This window comes from Nesoenas mayeri, assembly GCF_963082525.1.
Source record: "Nesoenas mayeri genome assembly, chromosome: 1".
Lineage (NCBI taxonomy): Eukaryota > Metazoa > Chordata > Aves > Columbiformes > Columbidae > Nesoenas > Nesoenas mayeri.
Window position 1 is genome coordinate 15,212,560 of NC_137541.1, and position 17,232 is coordinate 15,229,791.

The 17,232-nt window shown below is 37.7% G+C and overlaps 1 protein-coding gene across 4 annotated transcripts in view; it reads right to left on the reverse strand.

Annotated features, from left to right (window-relative positions):
- Positions 1–17,232, reverse strand: part of ATXN7L1 (ataxin 7 like 1) — a 115,549-nt gene that overhangs the window by 67,622 nt on the left and 30,695 nt on the right. For 3 of the 4 annotated variants that reach the window (XM_080363534.1, XM_080363528.1, XM_080363530.1), the window contains one exon: positions 8,713–8,817. The exons of the other annotated variant lie outside the window; for it this stretch is intronic. In XM_080363534.1, the coding sequence (XP_080219660.1) occupies positions 8,713–8,817 (105 nt within the window). The remainder of the gene's footprint in view (positions 1–8,712; positions 8,818–17,232) is intronic. 4 annotated transcript variants of the gene reach the window in all.

Here is a 17,232-nt window from a genome sequence, read left to right on the forward strand (position 1 = left end):
AGTAGAAACTTGTAATATTTGATAGTGACTTATGCAAATATTAATTAGCTTCTGTAACACATGGAGAGTAAAACACTGTCCAATCAAATCCCCACCCTCAGAAACCCCACTACATCTTCCTTGTCTGATCACACATTGGATAAAAAAAAAAAAAAAAAAAGAGATACAGGAGAGGAGAGACTTGTTCTTCTTGATCTTAACACTGTGCGATTCACTGTTTTCAGAAATACAGCAGAATCACCAAATCGACTGGGTTGGAAAAGACCTCAGAGACCATCAAGTCCAACCCTTGGTCCAACTCCAGTCCATTGACTAGATCACGGCACTAAGTGCCATGTCCAATCTCAGTTTAAAAACCTCCAGGGACAGTAAGTCCACCACCTCCCTGGGCAGCCATTCCAATGCCTGACCACTCTCTCTGTAAAGAATTTCTTTCTAATATTCAGCCTAAATTTCCCCTGGCAGAGTTTAAGCCCATGCCCCCTTGTCCTATTGCTGACTGCCTGGGAGAAGAGACCTGGCTATAACTTCCCTTCAGGTAGCAATTACTTCTTATTTGGGCTTTTGGCAAATGCAGATTCCACTTTGAATTTACTTCCTTTACAGTGCATCAAAATTTGATATAAAAAAAGACTTTGTTCTTGCTTATCTTTTATTCACCAAAACACTTCCAAAAGTGAATTCAAAAAGCTCTTCTGTTCTGGACTTTATCTAGCGATAGGACCGTAAAATAGTTCTGAAAAATTATTTTTTAAAACATTCCTTCTCTAAGGTGGAAGACATTCAACTTATTCAGCCCAAGCAACACTCTATGGAAAACTTCAAGGCAAATACTCTTAATTTTGTCAGATTTTTACAGGTTACGATGGAAAATTTTCACTATATTTTTCCCCTCTACCCTCATCCCTCCACAAGAGAAGCAGCTGGAAGAATGATGTGCTAAACACAGCCCTGTAAACTATAGTATGTAGGAGATTAAACTTAAGCCTAATGCTACAGTCAACCTTCAACAGCTGAGTTCTATTAATGGACACTCCTTAAAAGAAATCCTTATTGGTTACTATTTAAAACTACATCTCTATTAAAATCTTGACTGAAAGAAATTACAAGTGAGATGTATCTCCCATCAATGCCATGACAACAACACCCAGTTCAACTATGTACTGCATCGTTTACCACAATTTATATGAAGTAAAAAAACATAAAAGCTTTCACTAATCAAATACTACAAATGAATGCCCTATGCAAAAGAGATAAGCTAATTTAAAATGACAGGAATTATGTGTAAACTAGAACAATACACTTCCAGTGCACTGAAAAGCCCGGTGTCATTATTATTCTTTCAACCTATTTCCTATGTCGATTGATTTAAGATCAGCACTGTAAAACTGCACAACAGTCAATGCACCATAAAGGCACAACTTATCATAATAGAAAAAATTAGGGAAAAGACAATGAATCAATGTTTTACTTCCAGATTTTCAATTGTATACACACGTCCAGAAATAGGTAAGAGGGGCAGAGGAGGGTGAGGGGGAAGGTTTCTATCCTTATTAGCAATCTCATACATGCGTAGCATTCTGCTCGCTGCTGACCATCTTCTGTTGAATACTTACTGCTCTCCAACACACATTCCTTCGAGATTCAACACTGCCAAAATGTTCCTGCTTTCTCATTCAAAGAATCTGTTGAATGAAGACATTTTCAATTATGGGCACATCAACCTAGGGCGAGTTTTTGAAGTGCAGAAGTTATCTATGGGAAGTTGTCGGCTTCCTACTTACGCTGCTCATTGACCTTGTAACTCTCCATATATCATATCTGTTTCTACATCTGAACTTCTCTATTTTAGGCTCTGTCACTGATGACAAATTAGTAACAACAAAGAAGAAAGCAGTTCAAGCAGTGGGATGATAGTAGAAAATTTTTAAAAAGCCAACCCATCAAATATTGTGCTACTTGTTTCTAAACAAGCAGGTCAGCGGGTCTGAACACAGCTCCACTTTTAATTCACACACTAGACTAAGAAAACACAACCAACTCCTTCCACCCTGGAGCAGATCTCAGCAACCTACAAGGTGAAGACACGTTACATCTGCTGCTGCTCTGAGTATCAGCTGCGCATTTTTCAGTCCCTATCCCAGTCCATCCCTTGGATTTGGGTGTTGCTCTCTACATTCAGGTTTAGTTTGTCTGATGCATCTCCAGTGCAAAAACCACTCTTGTTTTAGCCTGGGTCACAGCGTGGCTGGTGGTTAGGACATGTTCCTCTCCTAGGAGGTGGAAGAGGAGACAATAGCCCCAAGTGGCAAGGCTACCAAACACAAATCTCTTCCTTCCAGGACAAGTACTTACAGAGAATATAGGATTTTTTTTGTTTGTTTTTCTTGAATGAATATGGCCTTGTCAACATATTTTTCATTGAACTCTCTCCAGGGCACATACAGAAAAAAAATAACAACCTGTTTGCAGTCCTGGATGAGCACAGCAGCCAATACTGAGGTATCAATGCTCACATGCATATGAGCAGCTAAGAAGTACTTTTATTTATCGCTTCATTTGAATCAAGTATTAAAATGTCATTAGATTATCTTTCATGCATCTAAGTGCTCTTCTGAATCTGGCTGGAGTCTATCAGCAGTTAGGATATAGAACTGGCCTCTTCAAAGAGTAAACACAAAGACAGATTTTGCACTTCTGTACCTATTCAGAGCCTCAAGAATTGCTCTGACATTCTAAAAATAGAGCACTCCAAGAAAAGAAAGGGAAACGGGTTAATTCAAAGGAATGATGTTATAGTCTTGCCTCCTCAAGGGTAATGCCCACTGTACCTGGACTGTCCCTGCAGTGATGCACTGAGTTGCAACAGCACAGACTTGAGAGACCCACGGAACCTGCAGGTACCACTGCGGGAACTACAGCTCAGATTTTCATCATGGGCAGGAGACAGAGGCCTGTGCCACTGCTTGTACTTTGGCCTCGAGAACAAGGTTTCTGACTGAAGGGAATTTTTTGTATGCTTTCAGCTACTAGGGGTTTCCAATTTAAAATAATGGAAATGAAAGTTACAGACAAAATCAGTGTATCCTTGGCGACTGCACAAGTGAGAATGTATGAATAAAAGTACACACAAAACATTCAATTCCTTGTCCCCCACCATCACCAAAAGAAAAGGAAAACTGGGATTCTTGTCAGTCTAGTTGCTCCTGTTTCCACATTTAACAAAAAGCTGGAGGAAAAAGACTAATTTTCATTATTTTAATTGTTTATGCAGTGAAACATAACCGTGTGACAATCAGAAAGTTATTCAATCAATAGTGATATCATATAACAAGTTTTGACAAGACTGTGGAAAAAAAATTGCAGTACCAGAAGGAGAATCACTCAAAATGCCATTGTCCTTCAAGGACACAAGTGCACTCCCCTCAGTAAAAGATCAAATGCAATGGATAAAATATTAACAATTGCAAAACCCCAAACAGCTGTATTAAATAAAAACAAGGCATTGAATAATTGAAAATAATACCAAAACTGAGAATAATCCATCAAATGTGAAAGTGATACCCATATCAAAATAATTATGTGAAAAAGATGCCAACTAGTAATGTTGCAGCTCATGTTAAGAAAGCAAATAATTCTTATTCATACTGTAAGCTCAGCCTTCTTGTCTTTAATCATGGTTCATTAATTTGTAATACACAACTAAGCACAACCTAAAATAGCTAGTCTGAGTAATTCAAAATATATAGCTTTTCTTAGGAAAATAATTACGATATGGGAGGGAAAACAATTTATTTATATTCTTCAGAGCTTCATTACTCTCTAGCTTATTTGTCTTTTCAATGATGCTTATACAGCCAAACAGAAGGATAAAAAGGAAATAACCTTTTTCGGCTTTCATGAGAACACAAGGATGTCAACTCAAGAATCCAAGAATTTATAACTTAGAAGTAATGAAAACCAAGGGTAGGTTTGTTTGTTTTTTCTTTTTTTAAGGAATAAGACTTTCTATTTCTTAATTAGAAGCCTGTTAGAATAACCATAGAGACAGGCATGATAGATAGCAACAAGCCTCCAATACAGGAACTGGCAAAATAAGAGATCTTCATGGTCATTTCTCCTTGATGAAGCAGCAAAACTCTTCTCCTCTCTAAGCTACAACTTCATCAAATGGAGATTTTAACTATTCATTTCATTAAGATACCCTCCACAGTTTTGGAAACTGTTCCAGAGTATGTTTGGAAACTTTCATTGATGGTTATTTTGCAGTTACTGTTTAACCAAGCTGCATTATTTAGCTTGGCTAATTCACCCCTTTCCCCCAATGTTATTTTTAACACTTTCCCATCATTCATTCATTTCCTTATATTAACAGAAAAGGTTAAGATGTTTTCACAAGCTCTCTATATGTACACTGCTTCTTCACTATGCCAGAGACTTTCCTTTTGACAAGGCAAGACCAAAGTTAACGAGTTTATTATTGCATGGCACATCTGAAAAAAATAACTAGAACTGTATCTGATGCTCTTTAGTCTAGTAAAGGACAACGCACTATAAGACTATGAAGCTTTATCCTCTTGGGGGCCAAAGGAAAATAGAAACTTCTCCTGGGAAATGGTACAGGTCCCATCTTCACAAGTAACAGACTGTCACAGAATTGGGGTTAACAGAAGTCATATGTACAGAGCTCAACATAAGCTGCCACCCTAAATACCTTCTAGAAAACAAAAACAGCAAGAACACTATGGTACTTCAGCAATACTAAACCGCTACATTTTTGGTGTCCCAAGAAGTGCTTTACCTCTTCATTGAGGATGGCATTGAAAAGTCTCAAAAGTAAAATTCCCCACATGCCAGGCACATTAGAAATGCTACAAGCTGTGTGACTAGACTGGCTCCTAATTTCAAACTACTTTATAGAGAAATAAATACAACTACGTGCTCACACGTTAAAGAAAAAAAAAATCTGAGATATTGTACCACTGCAACAAGTTACTCAAAAGTACTGGGTTCAGAAGCAAACACTATTTCAACCCTATTGTTGATGACATTTTGCTACACTGTTTTCTAAGTGTACAATAATACTGAATGACCTCAAGAAATTATTTGATTTATATAGTTTATTCCAGCAGCCTATAATAGCAAGTCTGTCTTTCAGTTGGGTTTACGCCATATGTACATGAATCATTTAATCCTTACAAATGAATATAAATGTTTATCCCACAGATTCAAGGATGTGAAACTGCTCTTAAACATAATTCAGTATTTCTCTGACTTGGAGGCTAGAACAGATCTACTGCTTTGCAACACTGAGCTTTATGCTGTGTTTATTACACAGACCCTCAAGTCCAGCAAATTCATCCTCTAATTAGCCAGATCTCTTCTTTTACCTTCCTGATTTCTACTGGTCTAAGGTTGCATGATGCATTGCCTCCCATTAAAAAAAAAGCCTGAACCACAACCAGATTCTTCTCTTCTTCTGCTTGATATTCTAGGAGTCAAACCCTTAGAAGTTGAATACCAACATCTGCCTCTATAATCTTCACAACGTCCCAGTGCCATCAAGGATGGCTGCCACATGTCTGAAATTAGAGACAAATGACATAGTGGGTCTTCTTATGCTCTGGAGAAAGGCAAATCCCAGCAAGGGCTCCAGAGAAGTTTTATAAAACCGTTCACTACACTCAGCATTCCAGTGCTGTTCCAAAGCCAAGACCTTCCAGTTTTAATGCAGGGAACCTACAAACATAAAGTACATTTCTGGCACAGACCTAAGTCCTGACTGAGAGAATAGGGACTGGATCTTACCAGGGATAGTAGTAACAAACTACACTTTGTGGAAGAGTCTGGAATAGATCTCTACAAGTCCTTGTTAGTAGCAATAAAAACTCCCCATGACGCAGCCTTCAAGAGCCAAAAAACCAGCAGTGGTTTCTAATGCTTTCTCATTCCTTTGTCTTTGTTACAACCTGAAAGCTGCAATTTGAGACATAAAATAACACATTTTATGATAAATATGACAGTCTAAAATATCTCAAAGTCAACTGACAGCTTCACCAAATTTACAGGTGTACTGCTGCATGGCCTAACTAATTAAACAAGGTCTGATCCACTAAATTGATTGTGTCCAACAGGTGATAAAACTCTAAAAGAACCTGAAAATTAAATATTCTTGATTTACGGAAGAGCCCAGTGCAGCCAGAACTAATGTCTCAAGAGAAGCCTTCTCCAGACCTTTCTCAATGGACTATTGATATCAGAACATATCCAGTGAGAGATAATTCACAGAATCACAGAATCACACAGAATCACAGAATCTTAGGGACTGGAAGGGACCTCAAAAGATTATCTAGTCCAACCAGCCACAAGCAGCTCATGGTTGATCCATTTTATAATGCAAGATTTTTATCATTATCTCACCAGACAATGCAACTACAGATCAATTTAATAAGATCTATGTGTAGCTCTTCTTTAGATCTAATTTCTTATCAAAACAACTATATGTTAGTAGATACATGTCACTTATACAACACATAGTACTTTTAATTTATTAATTTTTCAAAAATAAATTAGTTATTTTCCAATAATTCCCCAGACCTCCAAGAAGCCTTCTCTCTTCTAAAACTTTTTATACTGTTTTAGGACATCAACTTTTCTCTTTCTTCTTTAAAATATTCTACCTACACATTTAAAGCTCTTCCATAGGCCCTTCAGTAATATTTCAGTACAACTTTTCTGAAACAACTCTGACTAGATTAAGTACAATCTTCAAGAGGTAGCAACTTTGGTCAATTATTTTCAGTATTCTCAATTTATTCTAATACAGTATTTTTTTTTTTTAAAGTCTTCTTGACCTTAGGCTCTTAAATCAAGCAACTCAGAATTTAATGCTCAATTGTTCAGTGTAACAGGATTGCTATAATGAAAATGAAGTAAAAGGAATTGTACAAACAATAGAGAAAAAAGGGAAAAAGAACAGTGACTCACAGAATCTCTGTAGTTTACAGGCAATACACTAACACTGATAGTAATTCATTACTTCCAAAGAGCTCAAAAACTTCCTTCAAACACGGATTACATTACTCTGATCTAGAAGAAACATCATTCTGTATGCCTCCCACGTGAAAACAGAAGCAGCTTTCACACTGCTCCCCAAACCAGAAGGTCATGTCCAGGAGACCACCACACAACTATGGAAAGCTACAGCAAGGTTTTCCATAGGTTCTTCTGTTCTGTAGCAGATCTTTATTAATGCACCGGTTCAATGCTTGTAATGCCCATCATAATACCACTGTGACCACAAGCAGAGAAGCTTTTCTGTCACTGAAAGAACCGTGAGATACCTGACGAGCTGGGCTGGAAAAAACCACACATGACTAAGGGCAAGAGAAAAGATTTTAAAAAACCAGCAGGACAGCTTGTTAAAACACTGAAATTAACACCTGCCCCGCACCATTATATTAGCAGGACCCTCTCCCACTATACTATTATTTGAGATCTTTTCTTATCCATTGGATATAGATGCTACATTCCACTACTAACATCTTTTCACAGTTATTTCAATGTGGGCCAAAGGTCATGGTGAGCTGCACAACTGCCTCTCAATGCAGTTCCTTCTAGTTGGTTGTTAGCAGTCCATTCGCACAAACTCAGGGTAATATTTTGGTAATACGTCTATAAAAGTAAATTAACTTTCGTATTTTCTGTTCATTCCACTTACATTTTCTCCTCAGTGAGTTGCTTTGCTGTCAAGACAACTGAAAGGGGCACAGGATTTGTGAAATTTATTTGTTGTATGTAGGCAAGGAAAACCTTGATGGGTCTTTTTTCTTTCTTAATGTATTTACTTGATTACATCCTCAATACTAGCTACCTTTCATTATTATGCAATCACCTTCAAATTAATTTGATTAAACTAAATTTGATTAAACCTCACGCAAAGCCAGCCATTCCAGTCACATTTTGCAATCCTTGAAAAAAAAATATAGAAGGAAAACAAACCACCACAGAAACAAACCGCTAGACAAATAACAAATAAACCACTGGATAATTAATAAATAAACCAGACCTTGGGATGAAGTTTTTCAGAGAATATTTGAAAGCAGTTTGTTAATTAATAGCAAAAAAAACCAACACAAAAATTGTCATCTTGCTGTTGTCATACTAACTGAGAAATAAATATCTGCACATTTCTGCAGTTTCTCAAATGAATGTTTTTCAAAAGAATCTTAACAAATACAACTCAACATGCCAATGACGTAAAAAATTGAACCCTACGATAAATATAAAAATAAACCCTATACACGCCTATGCATAAATCCCATCAGAAAACAATCTATAACATACAATTTCTAGTTAATGTAGATCAGTATCACAGCCCTCACTTTGCAGCTTTGATAAAAGACAATCCAATGTTATGCCATAATAGTTTTAGCTTAGCTAGTACCTAACTAATAGGATTTATTTGTTGTAACAGGTTAATTTAGTATAACAAGTGTAACTTGAAAAGCCCAGCTTCTAGAACAACTAATTTAACTTCCTCTACAGGAAATACACTTATTTGAAGGCATCCCTGGTATTTTCTGTGGAAAGAACACAAGATAACCAGAAAAGCATATCTGCAATGCCTCTGTCATGATCGTATGCAGTGAGTCTTAAGAGAACCATACGCCAGTTTGGCACTGTAATTCAGGAAAGAAAACATTCACTTACCGCAGTGTGACTGGAAAACCTGTGGCTTGACTACCTGATTGCAGATATTGCACACTACAAGATAGAAATCATCATGAGCTGGATAATGGCCAAATAAGTGCATATCTGTGGGAAAGTTAAAAATATATACAAGAATTAGAAATTATGCTTTAAATATATATTAAGAAAAAAATGAAAATACTGCAGGGCCATTACAGTTACATTAATTTACACAAAGCAAATTTATACACTGCTCCATAAGAGCTTCTTACTATGTTAGAGTTTTTTTTTCCCCTCTTCTGGCTTTCAAGGTCCTTTACTAATACTGCAGCGTCATCCCTCAGTCTGAGTCAGAACACAGGCAGCAACACCTTTGTCTTAGCACTCACTGCCAAGAAGTGCAACAAGCATTTCTGTGCTGGTCAACTCTTGAAACAGTAAAAGAATATGTCTTTTAAAACTTCTGCCTAAAGATCCTTTGAGAAAACACATGTCATGCTCCATGTTACAACATTCCAAGCTTGACTACAGATTGCTAGAGAAAGTCTCCAGCCTAAAAGCTATTTCAAGTAACCACGGTCAAGGATCCTACAGCTTAAAATACAGTCAGGAATGTCATCCCTGTTTTGAACCAGATGTTATGACATGAGATTTCTGATTCTGTGCATATGACCCTCCTAGTTCAAATGCCCTGCTGTTCGTTTCCCCAGTAAAATATTTGGGAGAGACAAAGATGGTTAATGAGGTATTTCTCAGCAACGACATGAGGAATTTCATGAAATCAAAAGACAGGTACAGTCAGATGATGACAAGCACTTGTTCCTCTCAGCTGAAACACATAATACAATACATGCATTCTTAAACCATTACAAACACAGAGTAAAATGAGCTTAAATTACTACTGAAGGCCTCAGAGCTCTAACATTACAAGTGAGGTAACTTGTTTCACCCTGCATTGCTATAACTGAAGAACAAACACACATCCTCATCCACCGCAGCTCAGCTTGGAGGGCAGAAACTCATCATTTTTCTGCACTTTGGTGTGATCACGGCACTGTGTCTGCTGTTGTTAACGAAGGTGTTGCTGCATTAGTAACCCTGTGCTGAGTACTGGCTGCACAGATCACACTACCTCTCAGAACAGGGCAGTAACATCTTTAAATAAAGATGTTGTAAAATGGCATTCCAGCATTATTCAGCAGCATCCAAAAGTCTATTACAGAGCTTGCAACTGCGGCTTCTGACTCAGACTGAAATATCAACCTGGTGGCTCTTAAGCAAGAGGAAAAATGAGAAGACCCTCAGAGAAGACAAACATGCACAACAACAGCAGCCACAACTGACAAAACATCAGTGACTGTATCCTACTTCTCCAATAAGTCATGTTTTTCTTTAAAAACAGTGATTTCTTTCAAAAGGTGACTCAAGCAGGTCCCTTGTGTCAAACATTTTGGCCCTTAAATTGTTTTTATAAGTAATTCTGCCCAGGTCTGTACCAGTACAGAAGTAACATCACTGCTTACAATGTCAGTACTTGGCACGATGAGGTGCAAAGTGTCTTCAATCCCCAAAAACCCAAGAGAGGAATGGGACAACCCTCTCACAGTAATTCAGGCAGTATCGCAAGTGGATCCAAACATCCCCGGGCACAAACCAGCACCATCGACCTGCAGGTATTTCATAGTCTGATACGATGTGAATCATTCCTTTATTCCCTGAAAACCACAAGCCTCTCTCTGCATTACTGCTCGTACCAGGCTATGAAATCCAGTTGAAAGGTTAACAAATCACGTCCTCTTCGCAGTGCTTGTCTTGGACTAACCAAGCCTTCAAATGCATTACGGCCAGATTAATGCAATCAACATGTTCAATTTAAATTTAAAAGAAGGGCAGTGGTGAGGTATAAACTCCTTTGGGAATCTCTTGGTGTAGCTAGTGTTAGTACTGATGAAGCCAAAACCACACAGTTAGATTAAATCAAATCCTCCCTACTAGTAAAACAAACAAACAAAACCCTAAGCAGTCACCATGTCTGGCCTGTTTATTTTGCTTCAATGTGATAAGTCGGTGATCTTAAAAAAATAACTTTACATTGGCAATTCTTAACCAAGGATATTTTTGAACAGAACCTACAAATTTCCACTAACAGCATTGTAAACTCCACAGAAAGGAGGATTTCTCGCAGGTACAATTTGACACAAAGTCTTATCTCAAAAACATGCATTTAGTGACATTTATGAAATATTTCAAAAATGGCTAAAACATCTCAACAACTTAGAACATTTTTTTCTCGTTGTTTGAATGGTCTAGTGACAATCTTGTTAAGAAAACATACAGCCTTTGCCCTTTAGAAACACAAAAGTTTCAACTTTTTTCCATTTTAAATTCCTTAAGTCCATTTAACCTTCACAGCTCTGTATACCAGCCTTTAAAATATACCCAGCTCAGAGGCACATGAAGGCTGGCTGGGTCTAAATCTGAGTTTTTAATGAAGTCTGGCTGCAAGGAGTAACTTACAAAAACACACAAGGTATTAATACTGGAGAGATCTATCCCAAGGACACAGATGGAATAAGAAATCAGGTTAGTTCACAGGATCACAAAATCATCTACGTTTTCACCAGGCACTGTCAAGAAGACAAAGCAGTGGAGGAAAAGTTCTGGTACCCGTGAGCTCACTGCACAACGCTGGCAAACAGCACCAGTTAAGTTCTTATGATACTGAGGCGACAGAAGCTGAGGTGCAAAAAAACTGCACAGACATGTAGGAGAATGCACCAAAACGCCGCTGTGAGAAACACAGCATCAAAACGATGCACAGAGGCAGAGTAAGTGACATCCTGAAGCAGTGCTTTGAAAGCTTTCTCATTTTGCAGTTGCCTAGAAATAGCCCAGTGGAGGTGCAAGAGTCTATTGTACATCTGATATGAGTTGAAGTTACTAGCTACCTATCAAAAGTCCACTTCAATTAACCCAAGAATCTCAAGGAAACAAAACCATGGGTTGGAAATCAGAAAGACGAATCACACCACAGAAATAAATTGTTATTATTGAATCAGAATAGCTAAAAAGCTTTAATTAAATACTGTCTTTCAGACTGGATTCCTTAAAGACATCACTATGCAGGAGTTTGTAAGAGAAGAAAATTGATCATCAAGTACAAACAGATTCGACTAACTCTATTAGTTCATCAATGTTAACAAGATTGGCACAAATCAGTTTTCATTATTAAACTCATGATTTGTAAGCACCCATTAAGTATACTTAAATTACTTTTTAATTAAAGCTGTACAAAGCATTAATATTGTCTCACTAGAAATTCCAACTGGGGACACACTTTACTAGGTGTAATAATATTATAAATGCAATCCAGATCAGAGAAAGTAAGGGAAGTTTGAAAAGAAAGTAGAAAATATAAAAAACTATGCATCTTTTTACGTTTTGTTGTTTTTAGTAAGAATAGCTCAATGCCACCATGTCCTACCCAAAGTGACTGAGACTGAAGGGTTATTCTGGATGCTCGTATCATTTTCAGATCAGATTATAGCGATTTGACAATCTAGACCTTGTATGTGCAGCAAAAAAGACAGCAGCCTCTAAAAATAATAACAATTTATCTTCTAAAGGTGACGATCACACATCCCTCTCTGCTTAGTTGTAAACAATGGTGACAAGCTTTTCAGGAAAGTTTAATTTTGGAGAAGAAAACATCTCTCTACAAAGCTAGCTCAGGAAAGACTTCTTCATGGAAAAGGACCACTGAAGAAGACAGCAGATAACTGCTGAATAAGATGAGTGCCTATCAAACAGTACTGAAACAATTATCAAAGTACAAAAACCAGGGAGTGACAGTAGGGCAACTGCAAAGAGTTTTTATTCTCTAACAAATCCTGGCTCCCAGTAGAAGGGAAACAAAGTGACCAACGTGTGTGTTATTCACCCCAGAGCAGCACAGTGACTTCTACCAGAGCCCACGACCTGCTTGTTGCTCATGTTCCCCAAACACACACAGCTGCGAGTCTGAGGCAGAAAGAGCTGCCCAGCCCCTCTGGCAAGCACACGCAGCCTGTGGCCCCATCATGGTTACCTCATTTTACTGGAAGATGCTTTCGGTAGATTCAAAGTAGACTCTTAAGAGCAAGAAAGAACAGATCACTTACTTCCCCGTATCCACAGGCTTTGTGGAAGTGTGATCTACATGCTCCCCACTGCTTGCGGCACTGACTTGTCACTTCCTCAAAAGCAAATCTTTTGGCCAGCCATGTCTGTGGATACTGCATGCCCACAAGTGTCCTGCTTGAAAATGAGCTATTCAACCAACACGATGCAAGAGGGTCCCATATCACACGAAAAATATTTAAGACGGGTGGAAATCAGAGACAGTGGATGCTGACTGTAGGAAATATGCCTTTCCTAGATTGAGATCTTAAACCGAATATTACTTCATGTATATTTTGCTATAGTGCTTAGAAAATAAATATAACTTCTGCTTATAGTTTTTATATTACTAACATTAGCAAATAAAAAGCTGTAGCCATATGACATAGTTTTGTAAGACATCAGCTTGGTAAAATGTGCATTAAAACCACAAATACCATAGAAAAAAAAGAAAATGTTGCTTCTGCAAATTGTGGCACAAACTCAAAAATGCAGGTGTCAGATACAATGTTTATCTTCTCCAATAACACATACAAATGAATTATTTTTAGTAACAATCAAAGCCAGATGACTTATATGAAGTTTCTTCTCTCTTATTACATAATTCATAATCATTTACATCCAAGTGTATAACAAAACAAAAGTGAGAAATAATCTAAAACATTCTTCCACTGCAGAATTAAGGTCGTTGAACACTCAGACCTCACAATATAGTGTGGGAAATTAAATTTTTAATTATGATCTTTTGCTATAAATCATACACACTAACATTCACTTATGTATCAGTTGCTCCACTAAATATACACAGAAAGTCTGATTTGAAAAAGATTAGTGACGGTTATGTGTAAAGAGAGAGAAGGGGAAGAAGCAGGGCAGAAAAAAGACTATTCAAGACACACTACTTTAAAATAAAGAAAAGCTAAAAAAAAGATGCAATGGAAAAAATGGCAACGGAAAAAAACAAATCCATGTGGCTTCTCCCATTCCTGGAAACAAAGATTTTTAAACTCTGTGTCTAGAAATGTGCTCAATATTTCCTTCTTGCTCCACAAAAGAGACGAATCCATCCACCATTAAAAAACAGAGGAATGCACAAAACCTTTAAATGCATCGTAACACTTTTACATTTGAGATTACTCAAAAAACTAAGTCATTTGAATGGTGAAGTGAAACTTGAAACTGAAACAATATAAAGACATCTCCGGGGTATCACTCAGACAGCAGTTAAACATGCTTGCATAGACAGGATAGCCTTATCTTAGAAACAAATGTCACACTCTTGTCATTTAACATCAGCTTCATTCTCCTCAAGTATGGTTTTCATTAGTTTTCCTTTTCATGCAAAAACCAGTAAGTTGCTTCAGTAATGAGTTAGTCAGTATAAACTGCATTTTACTTGGAAAAATGCCAGAGTCGCAGTCACAATCACAGAATGATTGAAGCTGAAAGAGATGGCTGGATGTCACTTACTCCAAGCCCCTGCTCAAATCATGGCTCAGGGTCAGTACCATAAAGTAAGGCACAAGCTAATTTCTTTTCTGATGGAAGAATCAGCTCATGGCTGAAGTAACCATGAAACTGAGGAAGAAGCAAAATTCAAATATTCAGGATAAAGCTAACACAGGGCCAAACACCGTTGTCCCAAGTCCTGACTGATGTCCTTCAGGTGTTAAAGGAACCAAAGATTCTGCATGCTAAAAAAATCAAGTGATTAATGAGAAGAAAACAGACATACTGGACTTTTCAACAACAGCAACAATAAATAAAACACAACAGTGACCAATTTAAAAAAATGATGCAGGGAAAAAAGCGCAAATAGATTTTACAAGAGTCAGTGTGGGAAAGAATCATGGTGATGACACCTTTAAACCAGACCAGTAACTTTGAATGGTATGCTGCCTTCCAGGTTACAGCAGTCATGAGGATGCTGGCAATCCTAAAGAATGTTGGGAATTTTTCATTAATTATAGTTTACACAGAAAATAGCACCCCCAATGACTTGGAAACACTTTGTATTACACTGCCTTATCTAGGCATTTTGAAACTGTATTGATGATGGATGTGGTGCCTGCCCTTCCCAAAGGCCTGTAACAAGAAAGAACAGTTTGTAGTTGGGAATTAGTGATCTAAACAAATACTGTGGATTAACAGTATCTGCATACCTTTCATAACAACTATCTATTTGGAAGGGATTGTAAAGTAAAATACACATCACTGACATTACTATTTTGCATAATACACTATATAACAAAAAAAAAAGAAAAAAGAAATAAACATTGGAAAATGTGACAGAGCTTTTCTATCATGATTCTGAAGACTTTTCTGAAATTTATGCAGGCTATTTGCCATCCCAGTCTAAAATAATTTGGCAACACAGGATCAGAATTGCCTGGGCTACCAGATTAGCACATCACAAGAATACTGGAAGAAAAACACCGAAACTCATAAGTGTAGAAAGTAGGCTGCATACCCGTGACACCAAGAAATCCCACCTTTTCACATCTTAAGATATCAAAGGGATAAGTCAGTACCTAATTTAGGTTTTTCCTTCTTGAAAAACCTACTTCTTCAAACTTGCTTATATGGAGGCACACAGCCTCTTACCTCCTGGAGCAGGCAGAATGCAGCTCATCTGATTGTGGAGTCTTTATTTCATTCTCTGTACACAGCTCACATAAAGTACAGCCTCTAACACCGAATGACTAGTGAAGTGCTCAGTTACTCTTTTGTGCTTGCAAAGGCATTTAACTTCTTCTATAACAATCTTCTTTCTGTAACACTGTAGGACACTCAAAATAAATGTTGTTTTGCAATTTTCTGTCTCAATAGTAAGTCAGGCTGCAGTTCCAGAAGAACTTAAACCAACCAAAGTCAGGCCCTGGTATGGCCCTTTTGACTTCAAGCTTCATGTTCCTACCCCTCCCTTGTGCTTGTACCACCAATTAACTGATTACACAAGGAGTCGAATTCAGAACAACTCTGAATCAGGAGCAAAGTAACAAGAGGAAGGACAAACTGAACAGGGAAAGGTTTTCTGACAGTTCAATTCCTTGAGCTGCCCCACTGCAGAACCTGATGAACACTATTGCTAGTGTAGGGAGGGGAAGGAAATGCAGCAGAGCCCAGAACTGGAGAGCAGGAGGACCAACAGGACCAAGACCAGTTAAATTACCATGGAGCAGCTGTGCATCTCCAGCTCGTGCTGAAATCTCTCACACAGGTATCTGTGCAATATTCAAAACACTTGGCTCCAAAAGCTTTATAAAAATAAAACTACTTGTCCCTCAGTTAAAGATAGAAATTTTAAAAAATTATTAATTTGTACCATATAAAAACATTCAGAAGCGTATCATCTCCTTTTACATCATTCTTTATGTTCTAATACTTCAGATTATGGAATGAATCTTTAAAACCACATTCCCACTTCACCACTTTACTTCTCACTTATTCTGTGCAATGTAACCAGACAGGTCAATGATTACCTTTTCAATTCCTGAGCACACTGGCTTTCCTGCCTGTCCTTCAGTTAAAGAGCCTCCTCATTTCTGATGTGAAGGGTGTAGGTAATACTACTGGAAAACCAGAGCACATTTAGAGAGGGCTGTATACCACGGAGGTCTGTTTGGATGGTTATAAGAATTTCAGTTAACACTTTCTTTTTAATTTTTTATCATCAGAGTTCAAACTGCAGAGCAAATACAAACACTAAAGCTACTAACATATATTAATAAAGTTCAGTGAACATTTGCATTTGACCACTGCAGCCCGGGACTGGGGTGACAGGGGATGGTCCTGGGACGGATCAGCTAGAGGAAAGACAGGCCATTCATTTCTTGGCCGTGCTTTGCGCTGGCCCTTCTCTTGCAAGTCCACATGGAATAATTTGAAGAGTGGAACAAGGCTGAGAGGTAAGAGCAAAAGACAGTTCAGCAGGTTACAGGTAATAAAACCCATGCTTGTAATTGAAATGGACACCATTCAATTACACAATATTTAGTTTTAACTAGATACATGTAATCGTAACACAAGAACAGAAGGCAATTGTAGCAACTCTTGTAACATTCAACTACTGCCTACAAAATTATAACTGTTCTTACATTTCTACTCAATGATTAGATGCATCCTCCCTATGAACCTGGATTTTAAGTTGCCTCCCATTTTACATATAACAACATATTCCAGGAACTAGAGAGCTGCTTACAAAGTCTACTATTACAAAAATGCATAAAGTCAACACCCAGCAGAAAATCCTGTTATGCACTAAAATAGATACTAGTTAAGCATATTAAGGTCCTAAGACAGAAAAATTTTTAAAAAGGCCAAACTTTCCACTCATCAGTTAAATAACTGGCCCAAAAATCAGGGTGAGCAAAATACAAGGAA